Genomic DNA, 18,056 nt, shown 5'->3' with positions numbered 1-18,056 from the left:
GTTATCTCCCCTTATCCAAATCCAGGTGGATGCATTTATTTGACATCTCTCTCCCCACCACTGACTTCTAGAAATGGTTGTGCAAAAGCTTCATGTTCATACCTCTCGACGGGTGCCCTGGTTCTGCTCAGTCTTCAGGAAGTTCAGAAGCACCTCCAGCAATGTTGGGTACTTTCTGTATGGTTCCACAACATAGCCAGTGCTGGCCACAAGCTGTCCTAGTGTCCAAAGAGCCACCTGGAAAGATCAAGCCCAGAGAAAATCAGTTTTGTCCAGGGTATTTATTATGTCTTCTGAATTCATCAGTCAATTCAACTGCTGTAGTTTTGTTGAGCATTTTAGGATCTGCAAATGAGCATTTTAGGACATTGCAAACCATAGTCCATGGTTTGAAACTGTCTATAAAGAGCATTTTTTTAATAGGTAATAGTAACGAAAGTGATAAACAATTTGTCTGACTGCCATAATTGCCCTCACTCAGATATGATTTGAGCAGGCAGTCAACTCAGTGAATCAACCTTCCACTAAAACCTGATTCCTTTTGTTTTTATTCTTCTTCTTTTAGGTATAACAAGTCCATACTATGTCATAATTGCAGTCCTGTGTGCCACAAGCATGACCATACACTCCACTAGAGACTGGAGTGATTTAAAGGTTCATTTTAGCAGCTACTATGGGACACATGGATATTCCATCACAGCTTTGGTCACGGCTTGCCACAGATGGCAAGTTCAGTGCATTTGTCAAACACTTACTTGTCTTTTAGCCAGCAGGGAGGAATCCTGTAGCATGTCCATGATTATAATAAAGAGCTCATCCACCCACTTCCTCATCTCCAGCCCACTGACCTATTGAAAGATAAAAAAATCTAAGTCCTCTTTCTAGCACTGCCAAAAGCTTAACAACAGACAAGCATAGCAAAGACCTGCTGCATCCCTACCTGTGCAAGCTCCCCTATGGTCGCTAGGACATTGTTAATCACTCCTGGATTTGGATCTGGATCAGGATCTTTCAGTTTCACAATCAGTGCCTGGTAGGTGACAGAAAAACAAGTTAGAATGTGTTTAGAAGACTATTGAGTATGTATGAGTACACACAATACTGAAAACCATCTTTCCTTTTGTTTATGCCTGCAACTGATTCCACAGGGTCTCAACTTGTACCATGGGGAGCATTCCAACAGTGAATGAAACTTTGTTTTCACGAACTTAGGCAAATCAGAATCAAGTTAGGCTACACTGTCATATACATGCATTCCTGTGGCAACATCCACATTAATCCAACTTTTTCCTGCTATGATGAAGCAAAAGAACTCCATCTCCTCAGGGTGATGTATCCACTTGCTGTATCATCTCACTCCAAAACCTCTAGGAAATGTAGAGACTATACCTTAAGTATAGGCTCCATATAGGGACGAATGAGGCGTGGAGCATTAGAAACCAGGTGACCCAGCATCCTAGCACTTTGCTCTTTAATCCTGCCAACACCACTGTGTTCCAGCTCTGTTAGAATCTGCAGGAAAGACAATGGAAGCATGAAAACATGGAAAAATTGGAGATAGACAAAAATTCTTTGGATTTCCTCCTCTCCTGTCCAATGACAACATAAAGAAAAAATTACCTTAACACTTGTAAAGGGGGTTCTACGTTTACACCCCATCCAGTCATGTACATCTAAATGAGCTAAAATTAGCATAAAGCTGAATAGATGGCTCCAAAACCATCTATGTTTATGAAGTGATGCCATCCATTCACCTAAAAGCAGCACAGAACGTCCTTCCTGAATACAGATAGAAAGCAATCCAGCATGACAAATGTGGGGTGAAGTAATAACTACTATCCTTTCTTTTCCAGTACATCGTTAGAACTTCAGCCCAAACATCTACCACTAAAAAGACTTGCTGAAACCTACTGAGGAGATATTCCCCCACTCTCCCACACATTCACTACAGTTAGACAGCCCAGTTCTTCAGCACCATCTTAGTGTCAATACTAACTACCCTATTTTCACTGCAGGCACCCCCTTCATTACCTGGATTAACATTTTGCGCAGGAAAGGCATGACAAAAGCAGGGTTCATGCTGCTCAGGCGACCCACAGTACAGATGGCCAGCTCACGGATTTCAAACACTTGATCATTCAGGGCCACAAAAAGAGCTTGCAAATTCTCTGCCTGGGCAAGGTGAGCATCAAAGCGCTCATCCAGAGAAGCCAACACGCAGAAACGTATATCAGGGTCTGCAAGAACACATTTGTTTCTCTTTAAATGCAGGAAGCTCCTGTTCTTATTGCTCTTAATCACAAGCTGGCCTCAAATTCTTCACAACCTCAGGGAAATGCCGAGAGCTTCCCCAGCATGAGATAGTACCCTCAGTGTTTCACACAGGAGAAACAACATAGGTCAGCCCAACAAATTCAGTGCTGCTCAGCACTGCCCTGATAATCAGATTAGTACAATGCCAATCTCTACTACCTACAAGTAGTACATTTGGAGCAGCATGCAGAAAATGTAGCAGGGCCCCACCTAGTTCAAAGGATTACCAAGGGCACAGTTGGAGCATTTTGCACTAATGTTTTATTATTACCTCAAAAATCAAGATCTGGGAAGATAAACTGGGAGAACTATTTATAAATAGAAATAGCTTAAGTTAGTGGCAAATATGTTCAAATTCAACCACAACCTCAATATTGTCACCCGCTCACATGCCAAAATTAACATGTGGTAAAAGAACCCTTTTCCCTGAACCCTGTACTAACCTGGGTCAGTTATTCCAACCACAAGCAGTTTGCTGAGAACATCAGCCACAACCTGCACTGCTGTCTGGCTGACCACATGGGCATGACCACTGATCAAATGGATGGAAGGTGTGAGCAAACGAGAGCAAGTGCGGGCTGCTTCCATCCGGATCTCCTTGTGTTCACTGTTCAGAAAGTGGTCTGCACAGTGCCGGACAAACTGAGTCAGAGAGTGGCCTGGAAAGAAGAAGATGGGGATTTTAACACAGGTTTACACCTCAATTACTGGTCTTATCATGGAACAGATGTTTAAACAAAGTGCTCCGAGTCTTCCGGCTACTTGCATTCCGATGCACTAGTGTTTATACCCCGTACCCCTTGACCCCCTGCTTCTTTATTTCATCTTACCTTCAAACTCAAAGCTACCCAGTGTACGAAGGGCAAGAGTGATGCTACCCACATCACTGGCCTCTGGGATGTTGGTGAGGCTAGGGGAGGCAAGCTGGTGGGCCAGGCCCTTTGGCATGCCTGGATGTCGCAGAGGCTTGTGCATCAGAACGAGGGAGAGCATTTTCAGCAGCCCATCCTGAATATCCTTCTTTAGCTGAGGGATCTGACGGCTCAGGTCATACAGCACAGCTGTTAGAGCAGGGCTGAGGGCAAAAAGCAGGCAGATAGTTATTAGAACCAAAACCATGAGGTGCATATTTCACCTTTTTGCTCATCAGAAGATGGCTGTGGGCATTCACAGATCACAGCAACACCTGCCAGCAGAGCACAGAGGTCCTTGTGTGAACCTGTGCACATGAGATGACCTTCTTGTATGATCCTGGTGAGCAAACTGCCAGTATTACAGCTACAACATTGCTAGAGTAATTACAAATCTAAGTGATTCCTTATGCTTAGATGCAAAGGCAACTAAATTCATTTCCAGATGGCAACATTAATCTAATCTAAAAAGCTCTGTGCTACCTGGATACGTCCTCCATTCCCTCACATACTAATAGCATCATCAGCTAGAAAATTTCCCAGGAGGAACTGTCAGTGCCAAGTATGAAAGAAGCTAGAAGCAGATATTCAGTGCTCCAATTCTCCTTCCCTGCCAACTGGATAGAGAAGAAATTTGCTGGCCTTTAGAAGCTTTCTAAATTTTTGCAGTCTGCTGCTAAATGTGTTTGAGTAGTGGAAAGCAGAGAAGATTGCTTTTGAATACACTAGTTCTACAAAAATATTTCTTTACATAGAGACCAATGCTCATAAGTAACTCAACAGACATCTGAACAATTAAAACGTTATTCTTCTGAAAGTTACACTGACCTTCTGAAAGATCATTTAAAAGCAATAATTCTCCTTCTCAATTTGAAAACTTGTAAGGTCTTGTTCTGTATGGCCAACAATGCCATCCAGTGGATAACAAAAATATGCTCTCCTGCCCTGTACTTACCTCAGGCCCACAGCCAGCATAGGCTCCAAAAGCTCTTTGATGTCCTGCTGGATACTGGGTCCCATGGCTCGTGCCAGCATACTAATGCATGTGAAGACTGTGGCATCAACCTGTACAGACTTCTGCCTCCTGGAAAGAGGCCACATAAGTTAATGAAGACCGTAAGTTAATGAAGACCGTAAGTTAATGAAGAGAAGCTGCTATTTTTCAAATATCTTTCCTCTTCCCACATCTGTGTTATCAGTCTTACAGAAACACATAGCACAATAGCATAATTTGATGCCACATCACAAAAATTATACAAAGAATAAGTGTGTCAGTTTTTTTCCTCTAACCTTCACATACTTACTTGTGGGCAAAGTCCTTTGGTGGAAGAGCTGCTTTTATGATTTCAAGGACTTTTGGCAGGTAAGCTTGAAACTCAGACCTCACAGCCACAGAAAGCAAACCCAAGGCCTGGAAGGCTGCGGTTCGTTCCTTCTCCTTCTTCACACAGCTGAGAACATGATTCATGGTGTCTGGAAGATACTGATCAGCTGCCACAAGAGAGAACGATACAGACATTGCAACTCATTTAGGCTTATACAGTTGCATCACATTTGCAACTAAACCTTTACAATTATCAAACTAGGAACAGACACAGCCATATAAAATCTGCTGCCATAAGCAGCTGCAAACACATGTCACCATATAATAAAGTTTTCAAAGCCCAGAAGGTTTGAAAAAATAAATCAAAATAAAAGTGCTATGAGGGGAAAAAATACCATTGCAACAGGTCTTACACACAAATAAGATTCAATCATCTTGTTTTCAGAGTGAGTGACTGGAAACTTGGAGTAACCCAAACTTGATTCCAACCCACTTAGAGCAACTTGAATCGCTTCTAACTCTGATACTCTCCTAAGCTTGCTTGATAAATCAACTGAACTGACAGGTATTTGTGATTTTTACTTGATATTTCCTGGCACATGCAATAGCGACATAGGAAGACAACAGTGCTGATAATATTTAGGATACACTGAGGTGGAAGCAAAAGAGCAGAGTTCAATCCTAAGCCTGACATACTGAGAAAAAACAAAACAGGAGGTTCTATCTCTTATGGTGTTTATCACAGAATTCAGACAACAGTTTTCAATCCCATTTTCTTCATCAGAGCAATATTTTGGCATCATATATCCTGTCACACTTATTCAGAAAAAAAAGACTGTCCTCCCACAGAGGAATGTGCTCATCTTACAAGCACCACATTTGTACTGCTGCATTGCAAGCGCAAGCTCATCTGGACCAAAGAGAGCTGGATAACTTCCAGCCCAATTTCAGCAGCATTTCTTACATCCAACCATCTGTCTTGTCACCTGTGAATGCTGAAGGACGGAAAGCCGCCAACCGTGGTAGCAGATTGAGAACAGTCATCTGGATCAAGGAATTTTTGCTGGTTCTGCACTTGAGAACCCACTGGCATACCTGAAAGGAGATAGATTTGGGCTTGGAAGGATGGTCATTGGCAATAGCTCACAATCATTTACTACCTGGGTGCTTTAAGGCATTCTACTGACATTTGGCTTCAGAGTCCATCAGAAAGATGGATAATTGAGATAGCTTCCAAAAAAGTAAATCACTTGCTCCTGGAGAGACAGTGACAAAGCCAGGATACACATAATTAATGCGTTTTCACACCTCAATTCAAAACTAGGCAGTATTGCCTGCTAAGTAAGGACACGGAGGACAATCACTCTGGAACAACCAGTGTTGTGAATGCTGGTAGACAAGTTGAAGAAAGGACACTCACTTGATCAAACTTCTCTTCCATTAGATCTCTGCAGCATCGACTTTCTACCAATGTAGACTTTGCTGGGACAGGTGAGGTTGCAAAACCCATAATTCCTTGGTGAGCACTGTACCCCAGAAGACCAGCCAAAGCATTTGACTGAGAGGGCTGAAGAGACTGGAAGCTAGTGAAGGGAGTGATGTGACGAGGTTTGGTACTGAAGCCCATCAGGTCTTTGCAGTACTTGTCATGCACAAGCTGCTGCTGAGTGATCTCTTCCATCTCCTCTCTAAGGCGCTGGATAAAGTAGAAAAGCATGTTTTACAATAAAATCCCCAAAACAGAGCTGAATAAGAGATCCCCAACTCTGTGCTACCTAAATCTCTTGAGCAGCATCCTGCATAATTGATATCCAATTGGCTGTACAGCTTTAAGTATGCAAAATCCAGCAAAAATATTTGGGTATCTAACACACAAGAGTCCTTATTCCATATAAAATTCTTTTTCATTGTAATTAACCCAGTTGATAGCACTCTCCATCAGAGTTTAATACCTACTCAACCCAAACCAGTCACTGCTATTTCTCTGACACACGTCAATTTGTAATGCTCCAACTCCTTATTCAGACAACTTTTAAGCCCAACAACCCCATTTCAAACACAATGGAGTATGTTCACAGATTGCTGAGTTGCTACGCATTGTCAATCAAGCTATAGTCCCCATCTCGTTCATCTGCTCACCTCTCCCTCCATACTGCTGATTCTCACTAGCTCATTGAGGATCAGTAAGGCACCATGGATTCGGTCATCACGGTTCATTCCTTTCTCTTTGGCCAAAGTCTCATCAAAGCCCTTCTCAGCCTCTTCATATGTGTGCTTTGGGGAAAGAAAAAATCTCAGTGATCATGCAAAAACAAAGCCTGTGGAAATAAAGCAGTACTGCCAGTCAAGAGTTACTGATGGCCTATAATTTTCCAAGAGTAGCCACAAGTCTCAACTGTGTAATAACAGAGTACAACACCACAAATTCAGATTCATCCAGAAGCTGTAGACTCTCTGCAAAGCATTTTCAACAGCACTAATAAAAACAGGCAGTCAACCATGCCATGGTATAAACTTCATCAATATCTGCATTGCATATTTGACTATGAGGAATGAATGAAGTTCACAACATTTTGACTGTACTGTGCGAACCTTATTTGATATTATGAAGCTTGAATTCATGTGACAATGGCAGCAAAGCTAAGCTTCAGGTAAAAGAACCCTTACCTTTTCCACTCATGTTTTATCTACACTAATAAAACCATCTGCTAGTAAGAGATGACAATAGATAGATGATTGCATGGCTGTAAAACTAGGTCAGGCCCAACAGCTGAAAATGAGCTGCAGATAGAGTAATGGATTCTTGATGGAGTTAAGTCTCTCAATTATTTTTACAGTGGGCCAAAGGAACTACTCATTTTGTAAGCCATTATAGTTTCAATCCTTTCAAGGGGAGACAGTTTTCTACTGACAGATCTACAGACAAAAGTGACACAGGTTCTTAGCTTAGACAGTTTTTCTAAGAACTCCCTTCGTGAATGCACTGCATTATGAGAGCTACTTAAAAACAAAGTTATTTTCTTACTCTGTACCACTGGGGCTTCTGCATCTCTTTTGGCTCCCGTTGAGTGGTGAGGATAAGGCAGGCTCTTAAGGCAGAAACAGCTCCCTCTCGGATGGCCTGTTTGGGATCCCACACAGCCACAAATATATTGTCAAAGAATGGCTGCACTTGTTGGAAGAAGAAGGTAGGCACGCTGATTGCCAGCTCACGCAGGACAAGAACCTGGAGGTGGGGAGAGAAACAGGAACAATCTGTGAGGATGAGCACCCATAAACAAACCTGGTAACTTCTAGAACGTAATATCATTTATTTAAACTATCAGTGTCTGTGAAACTGAGGTGTTTCCAGCTCTGTACTTTGACAGTTCCTAGGACAGTAGTGTTTCAGTCTTCTTTAATCACTGGGCTAACACAGAAGCAATGAAGCAAATGCTGTATCTGCCATGAGAGCAACAGAGATTATCAGACACAGCCTGGCAGCCATTTAGATCCTGACAAGAGCTTTTCTTCAGCTTTCTATGCACATCTCCTACTACTATTAACTAATCCTCCCCATTCCAAAAAAAACAAAAAGAGATTACTCACAGCTGCATGTCTTCGACCTTCATTTCTGTCAGCTCCCAACCATTCCAGAGCTCGTTTCACCTCAAACTCCACATACTCAGCTGTGAAGGTGTCGCCTGCCATCGCAAGCCGCCCAATGGCCTTGGAGGCCATCTCCATTACAACAGGGTCATTGGATGGCAAGAGGTTCCTCAGGTAGTTGGCAAACCTGCCAATACGGGTGGCATTACCTCCTTCAACACCAATAAGGCTTGCTGTAGGGAAAGGAAGCAATGCTGTAGGTTCTTCCTAAGAGTCAGTGAGGCAGACAGTCAGTAATCCCTGGAGAAAAGTTCGTATTCCCTATCCATTCCTTAAAGATTCCCATTAACTCTTCCTAAACTGCAAATCCACAGGAAAAAAAATAAATCAAATAATCGAGGAAAGGGCCACCATTCTTGAGCCTAAACTTGTTAAGTGGGCAGGAATATGCATCCAGTAGCTTTTTAGTTTAAATGAGAAAAAAAAAAAGATTCATGGCATAACAGATCCATTCCCAATAGAAAGGCATCCACCCACACACAACTATTACAGCTGATCCACTGCAGGAGAGAAGTCAAAGGTTGAATGGACCAAGGAAACTTTTCTCCCCCTCAGCCCTAAAGGTGGTCTCTCCTGGCCAGAGGAAGGCACACTGGCAAGTGTCAGTGCAGGCAGCAGCTTTCACTGCTGGTGCCTGACTTGTACATGCTCTGTAGATAAAGAGGCCATCAGTTTCCAGGGCTGGCACCTTTTAACAGCACTAAATTCACAGAAACAATTTTAAAGTGATACTGTCAGCTTAATATCAGATGTTGCCAACAAAGATTTCTCTAGCTATGGGACTTTCATTGTCTTCAGACATGCTGGGACTGGATGATTATGTCTGTGAGCTTAAACCGTAAGCACCTCCTATTTAGTTATTAAAGTAATTGCTACAAAAGAGGCTACTCATTTAGAAGGCAAAGTATTTCTGCAGGCTGATTTCCTTAAGAGTCAAGATAAAGGCAGCTAAGCCATGTCACAGCAAAAGCATAACCAGAGCAGCTGATCAGAATCAAAGCAGAAGCTATGTGAGCCCCTCCCAGGATAGAAGCTGCTGTTACTGAGTAAGGTAAATTTAAATACCAAGAATCAATCTCCTCAGATGGAGAAGAGTTGAGAAAGTCAGCCCATCCTGATACATGTAGACAGACAGCACAACCTGTGCTAAGCTCGAGAACAGAAATTTCATGTGCTCAGCACTCACATTTGATGCTCGACACCCAGAAGAGCTCAGGGTCCATTAAGCACCAGGTTTTCAGCCACTCTCAGTGCTCAGCAGCTCCCATGCTGGTGCTTACAGATGGATTTTCAGAGCCCAGCAACTAGCACACACCCAGCATACTGAGCAGTCAGACATAACACCCCAATCATAAAAGCTCATTCCTTTTGAAACTCTGTTCCTAAAGACAGATGCATGAAGAGAAAACTCACCAGAGTCATTAAGCACTTTCACTCACCTATAGCCAGAATGCCACCCTTCCTTTCATTTGCATCAGAGCTAGAGACTAGTTCAAATATGTGATGGTTCAACTGATCATAAAACCTGGTAGATTCTTCCTGACTCATCTGTAAAAACAAAATGTTCAAATTGGCTTTCAGCATTCTTTCCCTCCTTCCTTTCCCAAAACCTCCACAAAGACAATGCCTGTTAAGTCACTTAAAAAGAATTGAAATCAACCATACATTGCAAAGACGAAACATCATCTCTTTTTTGTGTCCTAGACGTGTCAAGTTATTTATTCTGGTGCTCAACCACCCATCTGTGTCACCAACTCACTCTCCTACATGCTGAGGCAAAGGCAAGCTCTGTGCTATGCCCCACCTCATCTTCCATATTCCAGCTTCCATATTCCAAAAATCTCCATCCCGAAAGTACCCAGCCCACATCCTACACTCCTATGATAGAACAAGGATAAATTCTCTCATTTGCAGCACTCACTTCGCGGAGCTCCATGGTGACATAATGCTGCAAGTCCTTGGCAGCTTTCGCCCTCGTCTCTTCACTGCGACTCTTCAAGCCATTGGCAAATTGTTGCAGGATGGACACAGTACCCGACATGATGGTGCTGGCCTGGGGCTCGGGGGCATCAAATCCTGTAAGTGCTTCAGAAAAACACTTCTTTCAGCTATTGAAATACCTCAGCTTCTTTCTTAATGCTGCCTGTTTCCAAAACATGGGTCCTATTGCTGCCATATTGCAAGGATACTGTGCTACTAAAGCATAAAATTACAAATAGCAACTGTATTCCTCAGGCCTTACAATGCTGTGGTAAAGCAGAATACCTTAACCCCAAGTCTAATTGCTCCCTAGCTCATCATATACCAAAATATGCTCCAGGTGCCCAAACTCATGGTGATCCAATCCTAAACAAGCTGAAAAACAGCAGGATGAGAGTAGGGTTTACATTTGCACTCTAACAAACAACACAATCATTCCCATGATTATAGGTATCATATCTGATTATTCCTTGAAAACTTCCAACCAAGTTTCTCCACAGAAATTCCAGCATTATGCCAGCACAAGGAAGACTCAGCACTTGGGGCCTGGCAAGTATTACATTCTCAGTAGATATTTAGAGATGGGAAGTCTACTTATAGCAACACTAATCATTGCAGCAGGATGTTTACTATTGCACCACATAACCCAACTTTATCGTGAGCCTTTATGTGGAAAATATGTGGGAGACCAGAACCCCCTCCCCTCCATTTCCAGATTACATAAACCCAAAGCCAGCACTTGACAGAAAGGGCCCACAGCGACACACGGCACGGAAACTTCAAGTCCTTCCCTAAATATCCCCGCGCGGCGACACAGGATGAAAGCGTGAGGTGGCTCCAGGGCTGCCCCACAGCTGGGAGCCAGGAGGAGCTCCCTCAGGCTAACAGCAGCCCGTGAACTGCTGCCCTACCGCCGCCGGCCGAGGTGTCCCTGCGCGGGGCTCCCTCACAGCCGCACCGGCGGAAGGACGTGAGAGCCGGCGGGCGGGGGCCGCCAGGCCTGAGCCCGCGGGGGATCCCGGCGCCGCCGCCGCTCCACAGGCCGGGGCTGAGGGAAGAGTGAGGTGAGGGCGGGCGGGCGCGGGGCCTCAGGCAGGCGGCTCCTGGTAGGACCGCGGTACGGGGCCGAGAGCCCACGGGAGCGCCGGTGCCGCTGACAGCGCACAGGGTGGCAGCGAGGTCGGCACTGAGACGGGAAAGCACCGGGGGGAGGCCGTGACGGAAGGGAGGGGACGGCGCTGCCAAGGGGAGGCTCCGGAGCCGCACTCACCACCTCAGCCCCGACCGCCGCCGGCTGCCCCGCTCTGGGCCCCGCGCCCTGCCCTCCACCCGCGCCTGCCGGGCCGGCGAGCCGCTGCTGGCCAATAGCGACCCAGAGCGGCTTTGATAGACACCGCCTCTGACCAATAGAAAAACAGATAAAGGGAAGGAGCGCTCACAGCTCCGCCCCTTCTCCCAAGGAACCGCAAGGTGAGACCGTCCAATCATCAAGCCAGCCGGGAGTGAGTGGCAGTACAGTTGACCAATGAGAAGGCTGGATGTGTTTGATTGGTGCAAAGTCTGCTATAGGTCCACCTCTCAGGCACAGCCTGGCTTCCGCCCTTTCTTAATTACTGCCCGTTTGTGCGCGTGCGTAGATGCAGCTTGGTGCCGCGCTCCGTGTGCGCCGCTGAAATGTGTCCGGCTGCACACATCAGGATCCGGGGTGGGCTCCGCGGAGCCGCTGCTCGGCCGTAGGCCCCCCGGTACCCTGAAGGCGCGGTTAGCAGTGCTGATGTGTGCTTCAGAGTGACACCCGCCTCCCGCAGCTGTGGTGGCGGCTTGGAACCGTCAATGCTCATTCTGGGTGTTGCTCTGGTACGGGATCCTCCGCGGAACCTCCTGTGCGTGGCCGTGGGGGCGAGGGGGAGCTGAGGTGAGGGGGGTGGGAATGGTCTTTAGACGCAGGCGGGAAAGGGCGGTGTGCGTCGTTACCTCAGGTGCGGCCATGGCGGTGGTAGCGCCGCTGCGTTCTCCCCTCTGGGCCCCGCGGCCGCCGGGCTAACGCGCGGCCCTTCTTCTTCCAGGTGTTGCTGCTGAGAGCCGGGAGAGCATGGGGCCGGCAGACCTGGCGCAGAAGATCAGTGTTAGCCCTGAGAGCCCCCGCGGCAACGAGAGGAACGATTCCGGCTCTGTGCTGGCGGGCGCTGAGAGGGCACCCCCCGGCAGCTGGAGACAGAAGTGTGCGGCCTACGTGCTAGCTCTCAGACCGTGGAGCTTCAGTGCCTCCCTCACCCCTGTGGCTCTCGGCAGCGCTCTGGCGTACCGGGCTGAGGGAGCGCTAGACCCTGGGTTGTTGGTGGGCAGCGCCGTGACCGTCTTGGCTGTGCACGGAGCCGGCAACCTGGTGAATACCTACTACGACTTCTCCAAAGGTATCGATCACAAGAAGAGTGACGATAGGACTTTGGTGGACCAGATTTTGGAGCCTCAGGACGTAGTCCGGTTTGGAGTGTTCCTTTATACTGTGGGCTGTATCTGTGCTGCTGGGCTCTATGCTGTCTCAACTCTTAAACTGGAGCACCTGGCCCTGATTTACTTCGGAGGACTTTCCAGCTCCTTCCTTTACACTGGAGGTAAGCACTATATCCCATTTGCTGTAAATCTGAGTTTAAATGTGATAGAATGAGTTGATTTCTCAAAGGGTTTCTAGAAGGCACAAGTGATGTATCTAGTTAACTGCCCTGGAAATATTTGGTGGTGTTTCCTGGGGCCCTCGTACATGAACTTCTTTGCTATTGGTTGCTGTGGGAAGATACACACTAAGTTCTTTAATTGGAAAGTGATGCTAAGGCATTGTTATTTACACACGTGACTCTCTATGCTCATCAGAACTCTGTTGCAACTTTTCATGTTGTGTATCTCATTCTCTCCAGCAGTACAGCCACCGCACGTTTTCCATTGGTGGAATCTGTTACTTTGTTTTCGAATGTTTTGTTGCTCTCTAGATTGAGCCTCATTGTGAATGTCAAGCAATTAGTGTTTGTTCTCAGTAAGATAAGGATGTTTTTAGTGACTTACTGTGCTGGGTAGGAAAAGGAAATCTCGGGTTTCAAACTGAGTCAAACTTTCAAACAGTTGTGTTAGTTTCCTTGAAAGAATCTACTTGCATTTTGTTCTGAGCAGTTTATATGTTTATTCTGGGTCAGGTTTTAGTATGGTCACATTAAAGAATACCTTATTTCTATAGTTTTCTGCAGAAATAGGTACTTCTAGATGCAAAGACAGGTGTTAGAGCCTGGCTCTTAGTTTATGTTATATTGTTTGAATGGAGAAATTGAGAAGCTGTGTTTCCTTGATTATCTTTGGAAAAAAGAGATAACATACTTCTTAAATGTAGCTACATGTGTGTTGATTGTTTTACAATGCTCCTGTGGAAAGGGCTGATCTGTTGTATTGTCCATTCTCTTCTGTCATTTCGGTTGTTTGATGATGCTTCATTTTATTCTTGTGTCTTGCCACAGGGATTGGATTTAAATATGTTGCACTTGGAGACGTGGTGATCCTGATCACCTTTGGGCCCTTGGCTGTCATGTTTGCCCATGCTGTGCAAGTTGGTTATCTGTCTGTCTCACCACTGCTCTACGCTATCCCACTAGCACTCAGTACTGAGGCCATCCTGCACAGCAACAACACACGGGACATGGAGTCTGACCAGCAGGCGGGTATTGTCACCCTGGCTATCCTCATCGGTCCTGCCTTCTCCTATATTCTCTACACCGTGCTGCTCTTCTTGCCCTACCTGATTTTCTGTGTGCTGGCCACACGCTATACCATCAGCATGGCATTGCCACTCCTTACCATCCCGATGGCATTTTCACTGGAAAGGCAGTTTCGGAGTCAGAACTTCAACAAAATCCCTCAGCGGACAGCCAAACTCAATCTCCTTCTGGGGCTTTTCTATGTTTTTGGTATTACACTAGCACCAGCTGGTGCTCTGCCTAAACTGTAACGGGAGCTGCAGAGTCAGCCCTCAAAATTCAGTATTAATGCTCATTAATGGTGGTTGATGTGGGTAGCTGACCTGTTATGGACAGTGGGAAGAATGGAGAGACTGTCTTGAGCTGTTGATTGTCTGTGAATTCTATAATTGCTGGTCTTGGATAGCTTGTACAACAGATTTTAAAAGGGCAGCTTATCAGCTCTTCAAGAGTGAACTGTGCAGCTTCCAGGGGAGCAAGGTGATGTGAAGACAAGGAAACTTTTAGAGAACCTCATCCTTCTGCCACTGAGTTCTTTTATTGTTGACTCAATGAAAATAAGATTGAGCCTCCAATGTAAGCTCTGTTCCCTTCACAAGCACAGTGATTGCTTATATGACTCCTTTTCTTACCAAGGTCAAGGAGCCCAGTGGCTCCTGTGTGGTAAACAGAAAACACTGCCAAATGCTTAGCATCACAACAATGTAGGTGCTATTACTTCACTCCCTTCTAAGCAGTTTATCTTCATCTGTTGTATAGTTTAATTTTTGTTTCTTTTTTTTTTCTCCTAGCCAAATTTGGAGCTTTTGCTTCCAATCCTCTGAAATGCAGTAGACACTGATTCATTAACTCTTGCTTCTGCTTGGTCCTTACAGTCTAGACATTTCAAAGTTGCGTATCTCTGTGGGATGTTGGTGCTAAAATGGAGCACAAATAGCCCACTGCACATACTTCAAGCCAAACCCAGTAAATTTATATTCTGCTACAAAAGCTAAAGCTGTAACTGTAAATCAGGCACCTGAAAAGCCCTCAATGCATAGAAAAACAAGTGTTTTCCCTTTTTGCATTTGCTTAGAATTTACTCTCTGAAATGACAGTCTTGGAGTTAAGGAAGAGTTGACAGAGCAGTAGATTTCTCTGGATATGGGTTAATGGATACCCTAACCCTAAGAACAAATTCTTAGTTTTAACAAAATAATATTTTTTCAATTGTTATTCCCTGTTTGTTTAGAGGCCTGGTGAAACAATCTTGCTGTAAGAAGCCCCCTTGAGCAAAGGAGAAAGATGCAAGGTTAGAAAAAAGAAATCGGGATTGTTGCATTGGTTTTGCCTAAAAACTGGGACTGGAAACAGGAATAAAGAATGTTTGTTAACAAGATTTTTCCTGATAGAGTCCAGAGTTTTTGTGACTGAAACACATTTCAGTGTTAAGCTAGCTCTGAAGTTCCCCACCTGTTGGGGTTTTTTCCCCTATATACCTTATGATGGTGTTCTGTTTTCTCCTGCAGATGTTGCCACTTGATGTTCATGTGGCTATTTGGAGAACTGATTGTTTCAGCAATTATGTAGTAGTGTGAAAAACATGCCAAACACACTGGGAAAGAAGTATGACTTGCAGTGCTAAGATGAATTAGATCTATGCCACATTGCTCAGTGTCAACTGAATTCTCTGCTGTGTTGAAAAAGTGTTTGTTTCCTGTATACAGGGTTTTGGTGAAAAGCTTGTTTGCATGAGTTGTGGGAAGCTTTAGAGTAATTGGGTGTTGAACTAAAGCTGCTGGTGCCTGGATTACAAACTTGCTTTTGAACCAAGTGGGACTCTGCTAACCGCTATATGAAGGGCATTTAAATGTGAGCAATAAGCTAGCATAGGGTTGTCCTGCATCTGACATAAGTTATACCCTTGTGTGTTCATCTGAGTGTTGCATTAGTGGACTGTACTGACAGTAGTAGAGCTGAGTTGATAGTACAGCTATTGAAGTAACTGTTTTTTCATGGCTTTGTGTTATCCAGTGTCACCCAGCTGTTGGTCTGTTTTGCAGCTGTGCTGTGGTCAAGGGGAAGGATTCTTTCCAGGTGTATTTTGAACCACAGCCTCATCTTTTATTAAAACTGGGCAAATGCTCTCTCTGGTCTGACTGGAGAATCTGATTTCAGCAACTGTGTGCTGCTTTCTACAGCAAAATATTTGTTTAGAGGAGAAGTTCAGCACAGCTGTATGGAGAAAATCTTTCCAAGTGGGTTTGGAAACTTGTCAAATCAATTATAGATGACACAGTATCTGATGCTACTACTTTGTGAGCCTATGGAGTAAAGAAGAGCCTAGCTCGGAGACACACTTCATTTTGCTCTAAAGCAAAAGCTTTTCTAGGGATATGGACTGGACTGGTGGTTCTGCTAATCTTGCAATTGCAGATACGTGGATGTACTAGGTTAATCCCAGCATGGCTTTGTTGCTACCCTTCGTAGCAGCTGTGTGCTTTATTTCATGATAGCTTTGTTTTTATAGCTGAAAGACTGAATAGTTACTTTTTTTTCTACTCCTTTTACATAAACTAGAGTACTCAAGCTAAATTCCTTAAAGGAGCTAATATTTGGCTCATGTCTTTGATAACAATAATTGTAACAGTGGAAAGATCTAGGATATAATCTTTGGTGGAGTAATGTATTAACTTTAATTGCATCCAGGCTACCCTTTACTAGCAGGGAGTAGCCCCCTGCTTAGGATGTCTTCTTACTGCTGGAGAGGACCAGTGCTTTTTGTTAGAGATAAAGGAAGAGCTCACTAGTACCTGTATGTGTTTGTGGAACACTTGTCAAGGTGGGGATTCAAAGCATTCTAATAGTAAGAACAAGGTGAAAATTCAGTAATTCCTTACTTTCAGATGCTGGTTGTCTCCAATTGCAAAACAGTATCATTCCAGGTTTTTAAGGATATTAATAGCGCATTCTTCACCATGGCTTTGATGAAGTCATTTAACTTTTCTGTCTCAGAAAAAAGCTAATTTTTGCCTACCTCACAGGGATGCTGAGCTGACATCATAGAGAGCTTTGAAAGTACAAAGTGCTTTATCTCTGTGTGTGCTTTTCAAAAAGCATGTTTAGTACTAGAAAACCTGTTAGGTGTAAACTAACCTAACGGTGACTTAACCAGTGTAAGTACACCAAAATGATCTCCTCATAGACATTGAATGGCAAGAGAGGTTCCTTTATAGGTTTGTTTTGTGATGAGGAGGCTGGGTCTCTTTCTCTGCCCCTCTTCTCCCTGTCCCATGCTAGTTTTCCTCACTATAAGGTTCTTCTTCCAGGTCTCTCTTGATGAGCTGTATTGCATTGTGATGAGTCTACACTGGTAGATGAACAGATCTGTAGCCTTTCTGTTAATGCATCCTAGAGCACCTCCTGGCCTTTCTTCTTCAATAAAGTCTCCAAATGTTATTCTGTTAATTATGCTGTGTTAATTATTTTATATCACTCCAGTTGTGTTTTTGCACATATATTAAAGCATCTTCCTGGAAGGAGGGGAGGGTCTTTGTGTGCTGTGTGTTTAAGTGCGTGGAAGATAATAAACTTTTTGTGTTAAGTCCTGTTTTGAATTGCATGGTCCTGTCCTTCCATATCATTGGGTAAAATGTTCAGTAGCAGTGATCATCTCATACTAATGGCAGATTTCAGAGTGGTTTCAATGTTTTCATCAATGAGGAGAATTTTGAGAACAGAAATGGTGTTCAGCATTTGTAAGGAGGTTTCAGCTAAACTTTAAATCTTTTTTAATAAAGATGGACTTTCTTCCTCACCTATGGGTGCTGCTGTGCTTCCAGTGCCATGATCTCTGCTCCTGATTTGCAATGATCTCTGCTCCTGATTTGCAACGATCTTATTGCACAGGACTGTGACAGTATAATGCCTTCCCATGTGTGTCATAAATTAGCCTAAAGCATGTTTTGAAATTTTCCTCTCTTGGTTACTGGTGGTGCTTACTATACAAAAGCATGTACAGTTAGCTTCAGGCGTCTAGAGACTTGCATGCTTTATCTCATGTTGTTTTTCATATGGGGTTAAAGTGGTTTGAACAGTCCAGAGAGATGTCTTGGCTGTGCCACCTCTATTGTCTGTGTTGCACGTAGCTGAAAAGGTACA

At 44.4% G+C, this 18,056-nt stretch overlaps 2 protein-coding genes across 2 annotated transcripts in view; one reads left to right on the top strand and one right to left on the bottom strand.

The window, feature by feature from the left end:
* The window catches only part of MTOR (mechanistic target of rapamycin kinase), a 63,880-nt gene extending 52,411 nt beyond the window's left edge, over window positions 1-11,469 (bottom strand). Inside the window, exons 1-17 of the mRNA XM_005143665.4 lie at window positions 11,447-11,469; window positions 10,118-10,281; window positions 9,636-9,744; window positions 8,137-8,369; window positions 7,574-7,774; window positions 6,688-6,822; window positions 5,969-6,244; window positions 5,535-5,643; window positions 4,529-4,715; window positions 4,180-4,308; window positions 3,144-3,388; window positions 2,757-2,972; window positions 2,032-2,237; window positions 1,390-1,512; window positions 941-1,030; window positions 756-848; window positions 103-237 (exon numbers count right to left, since the gene is read on the bottom strand). Coding sequence (XP_005143722.1) covers window positions 103-237; window positions 756-848; window positions 941-1,030; window positions 1,390-1,512; window positions 2,032-2,237; window positions 2,757-2,972; window positions 3,144-3,388; window positions 4,180-4,308; window positions 4,529-4,715; window positions 5,535-5,643; window positions 5,969-6,244; window positions 6,688-6,822; window positions 7,574-7,774; window positions 8,137-8,369; window positions 9,636-9,744; window positions 10,118-10,237 — 2,607 coding nt within the window. The 5' untranslated portion in view covers window positions 10,238-10,281; window positions 11,447-11,469. The remainder of the gene's footprint in view (window positions 1-102; window positions 238-755; window positions 849-940; window positions 1,031-1,389; window positions 1,513-2,031; window positions 2,238-2,756; window positions 2,973-3,143; window positions 3,389-4,179; window positions 4,309-4,528; window positions 4,716-5,534; window positions 5,644-5,968; window positions 6,245-6,687; window positions 6,823-7,573; window positions 7,775-8,136; window positions 8,370-9,635; window positions 9,745-10,117; window positions 10,282-11,446) is intronic.
* Window positions 11,470-11,850: 381 nt separating this feature from the next.
* On the top strand, window positions 11,851-17,512 carry UBIAD1 (UbiA prenyltransferase domain containing 1). Its single transcript, XM_005143666.4, has 3 exons — window positions 11,851-12,033; window positions 12,243-12,791; window positions 13,680-17,512. The coding sequence occupies exons 2-3, from the start codon at window positions 12,269-12,271 to the stop codon at window positions 14,165-14,167; spliced, it is 1,011 nt and encodes a 336-aa protein (XP_005143723.1). The 5' UTR covers window positions 11,851-12,033; window positions 12,243-12,268; the 3' UTR covers window positions 14,168-17,512.
* Window positions 17,513-18,056: the final 544 nt, after the last annotated feature.

This window comes from Melopsittacus undulatus, chromosome 12 (genome assembly GCF_012275295.1).
Source record: "Melopsittacus undulatus isolate bMelUnd1 chromosome 12, bMelUnd1.mat.Z, whole genome shotgun sequence".
NCBI lineage: Eukaryota > Metazoa > Chordata > Aves > Psittaciformes > Psittaculidae > Melopsittacus > Melopsittacus undulatus.
Note: the sequence above shows the minus strand (reverse complement) of the source record. Positions and strands in the feature narration are given on the sequence as shown.

Excerpts from the sequence above, each read along its gene's own strand:
- UBIAD1 (XM_005143666.4), top strand. The coding sequence starts at position 12,269 with ATGGGGCCGGCAGACCTGGCGCAGAAGATCAGTGTTAGCCCTGAGAGC. Across the intron at positions 12,792-13,679 it reads CTCCTTCCTTTACACTGGAG|GGATTGGATTTAAATATGTT; the intron begins GTAAGCACTATA and ends GTCTTGCCACAG.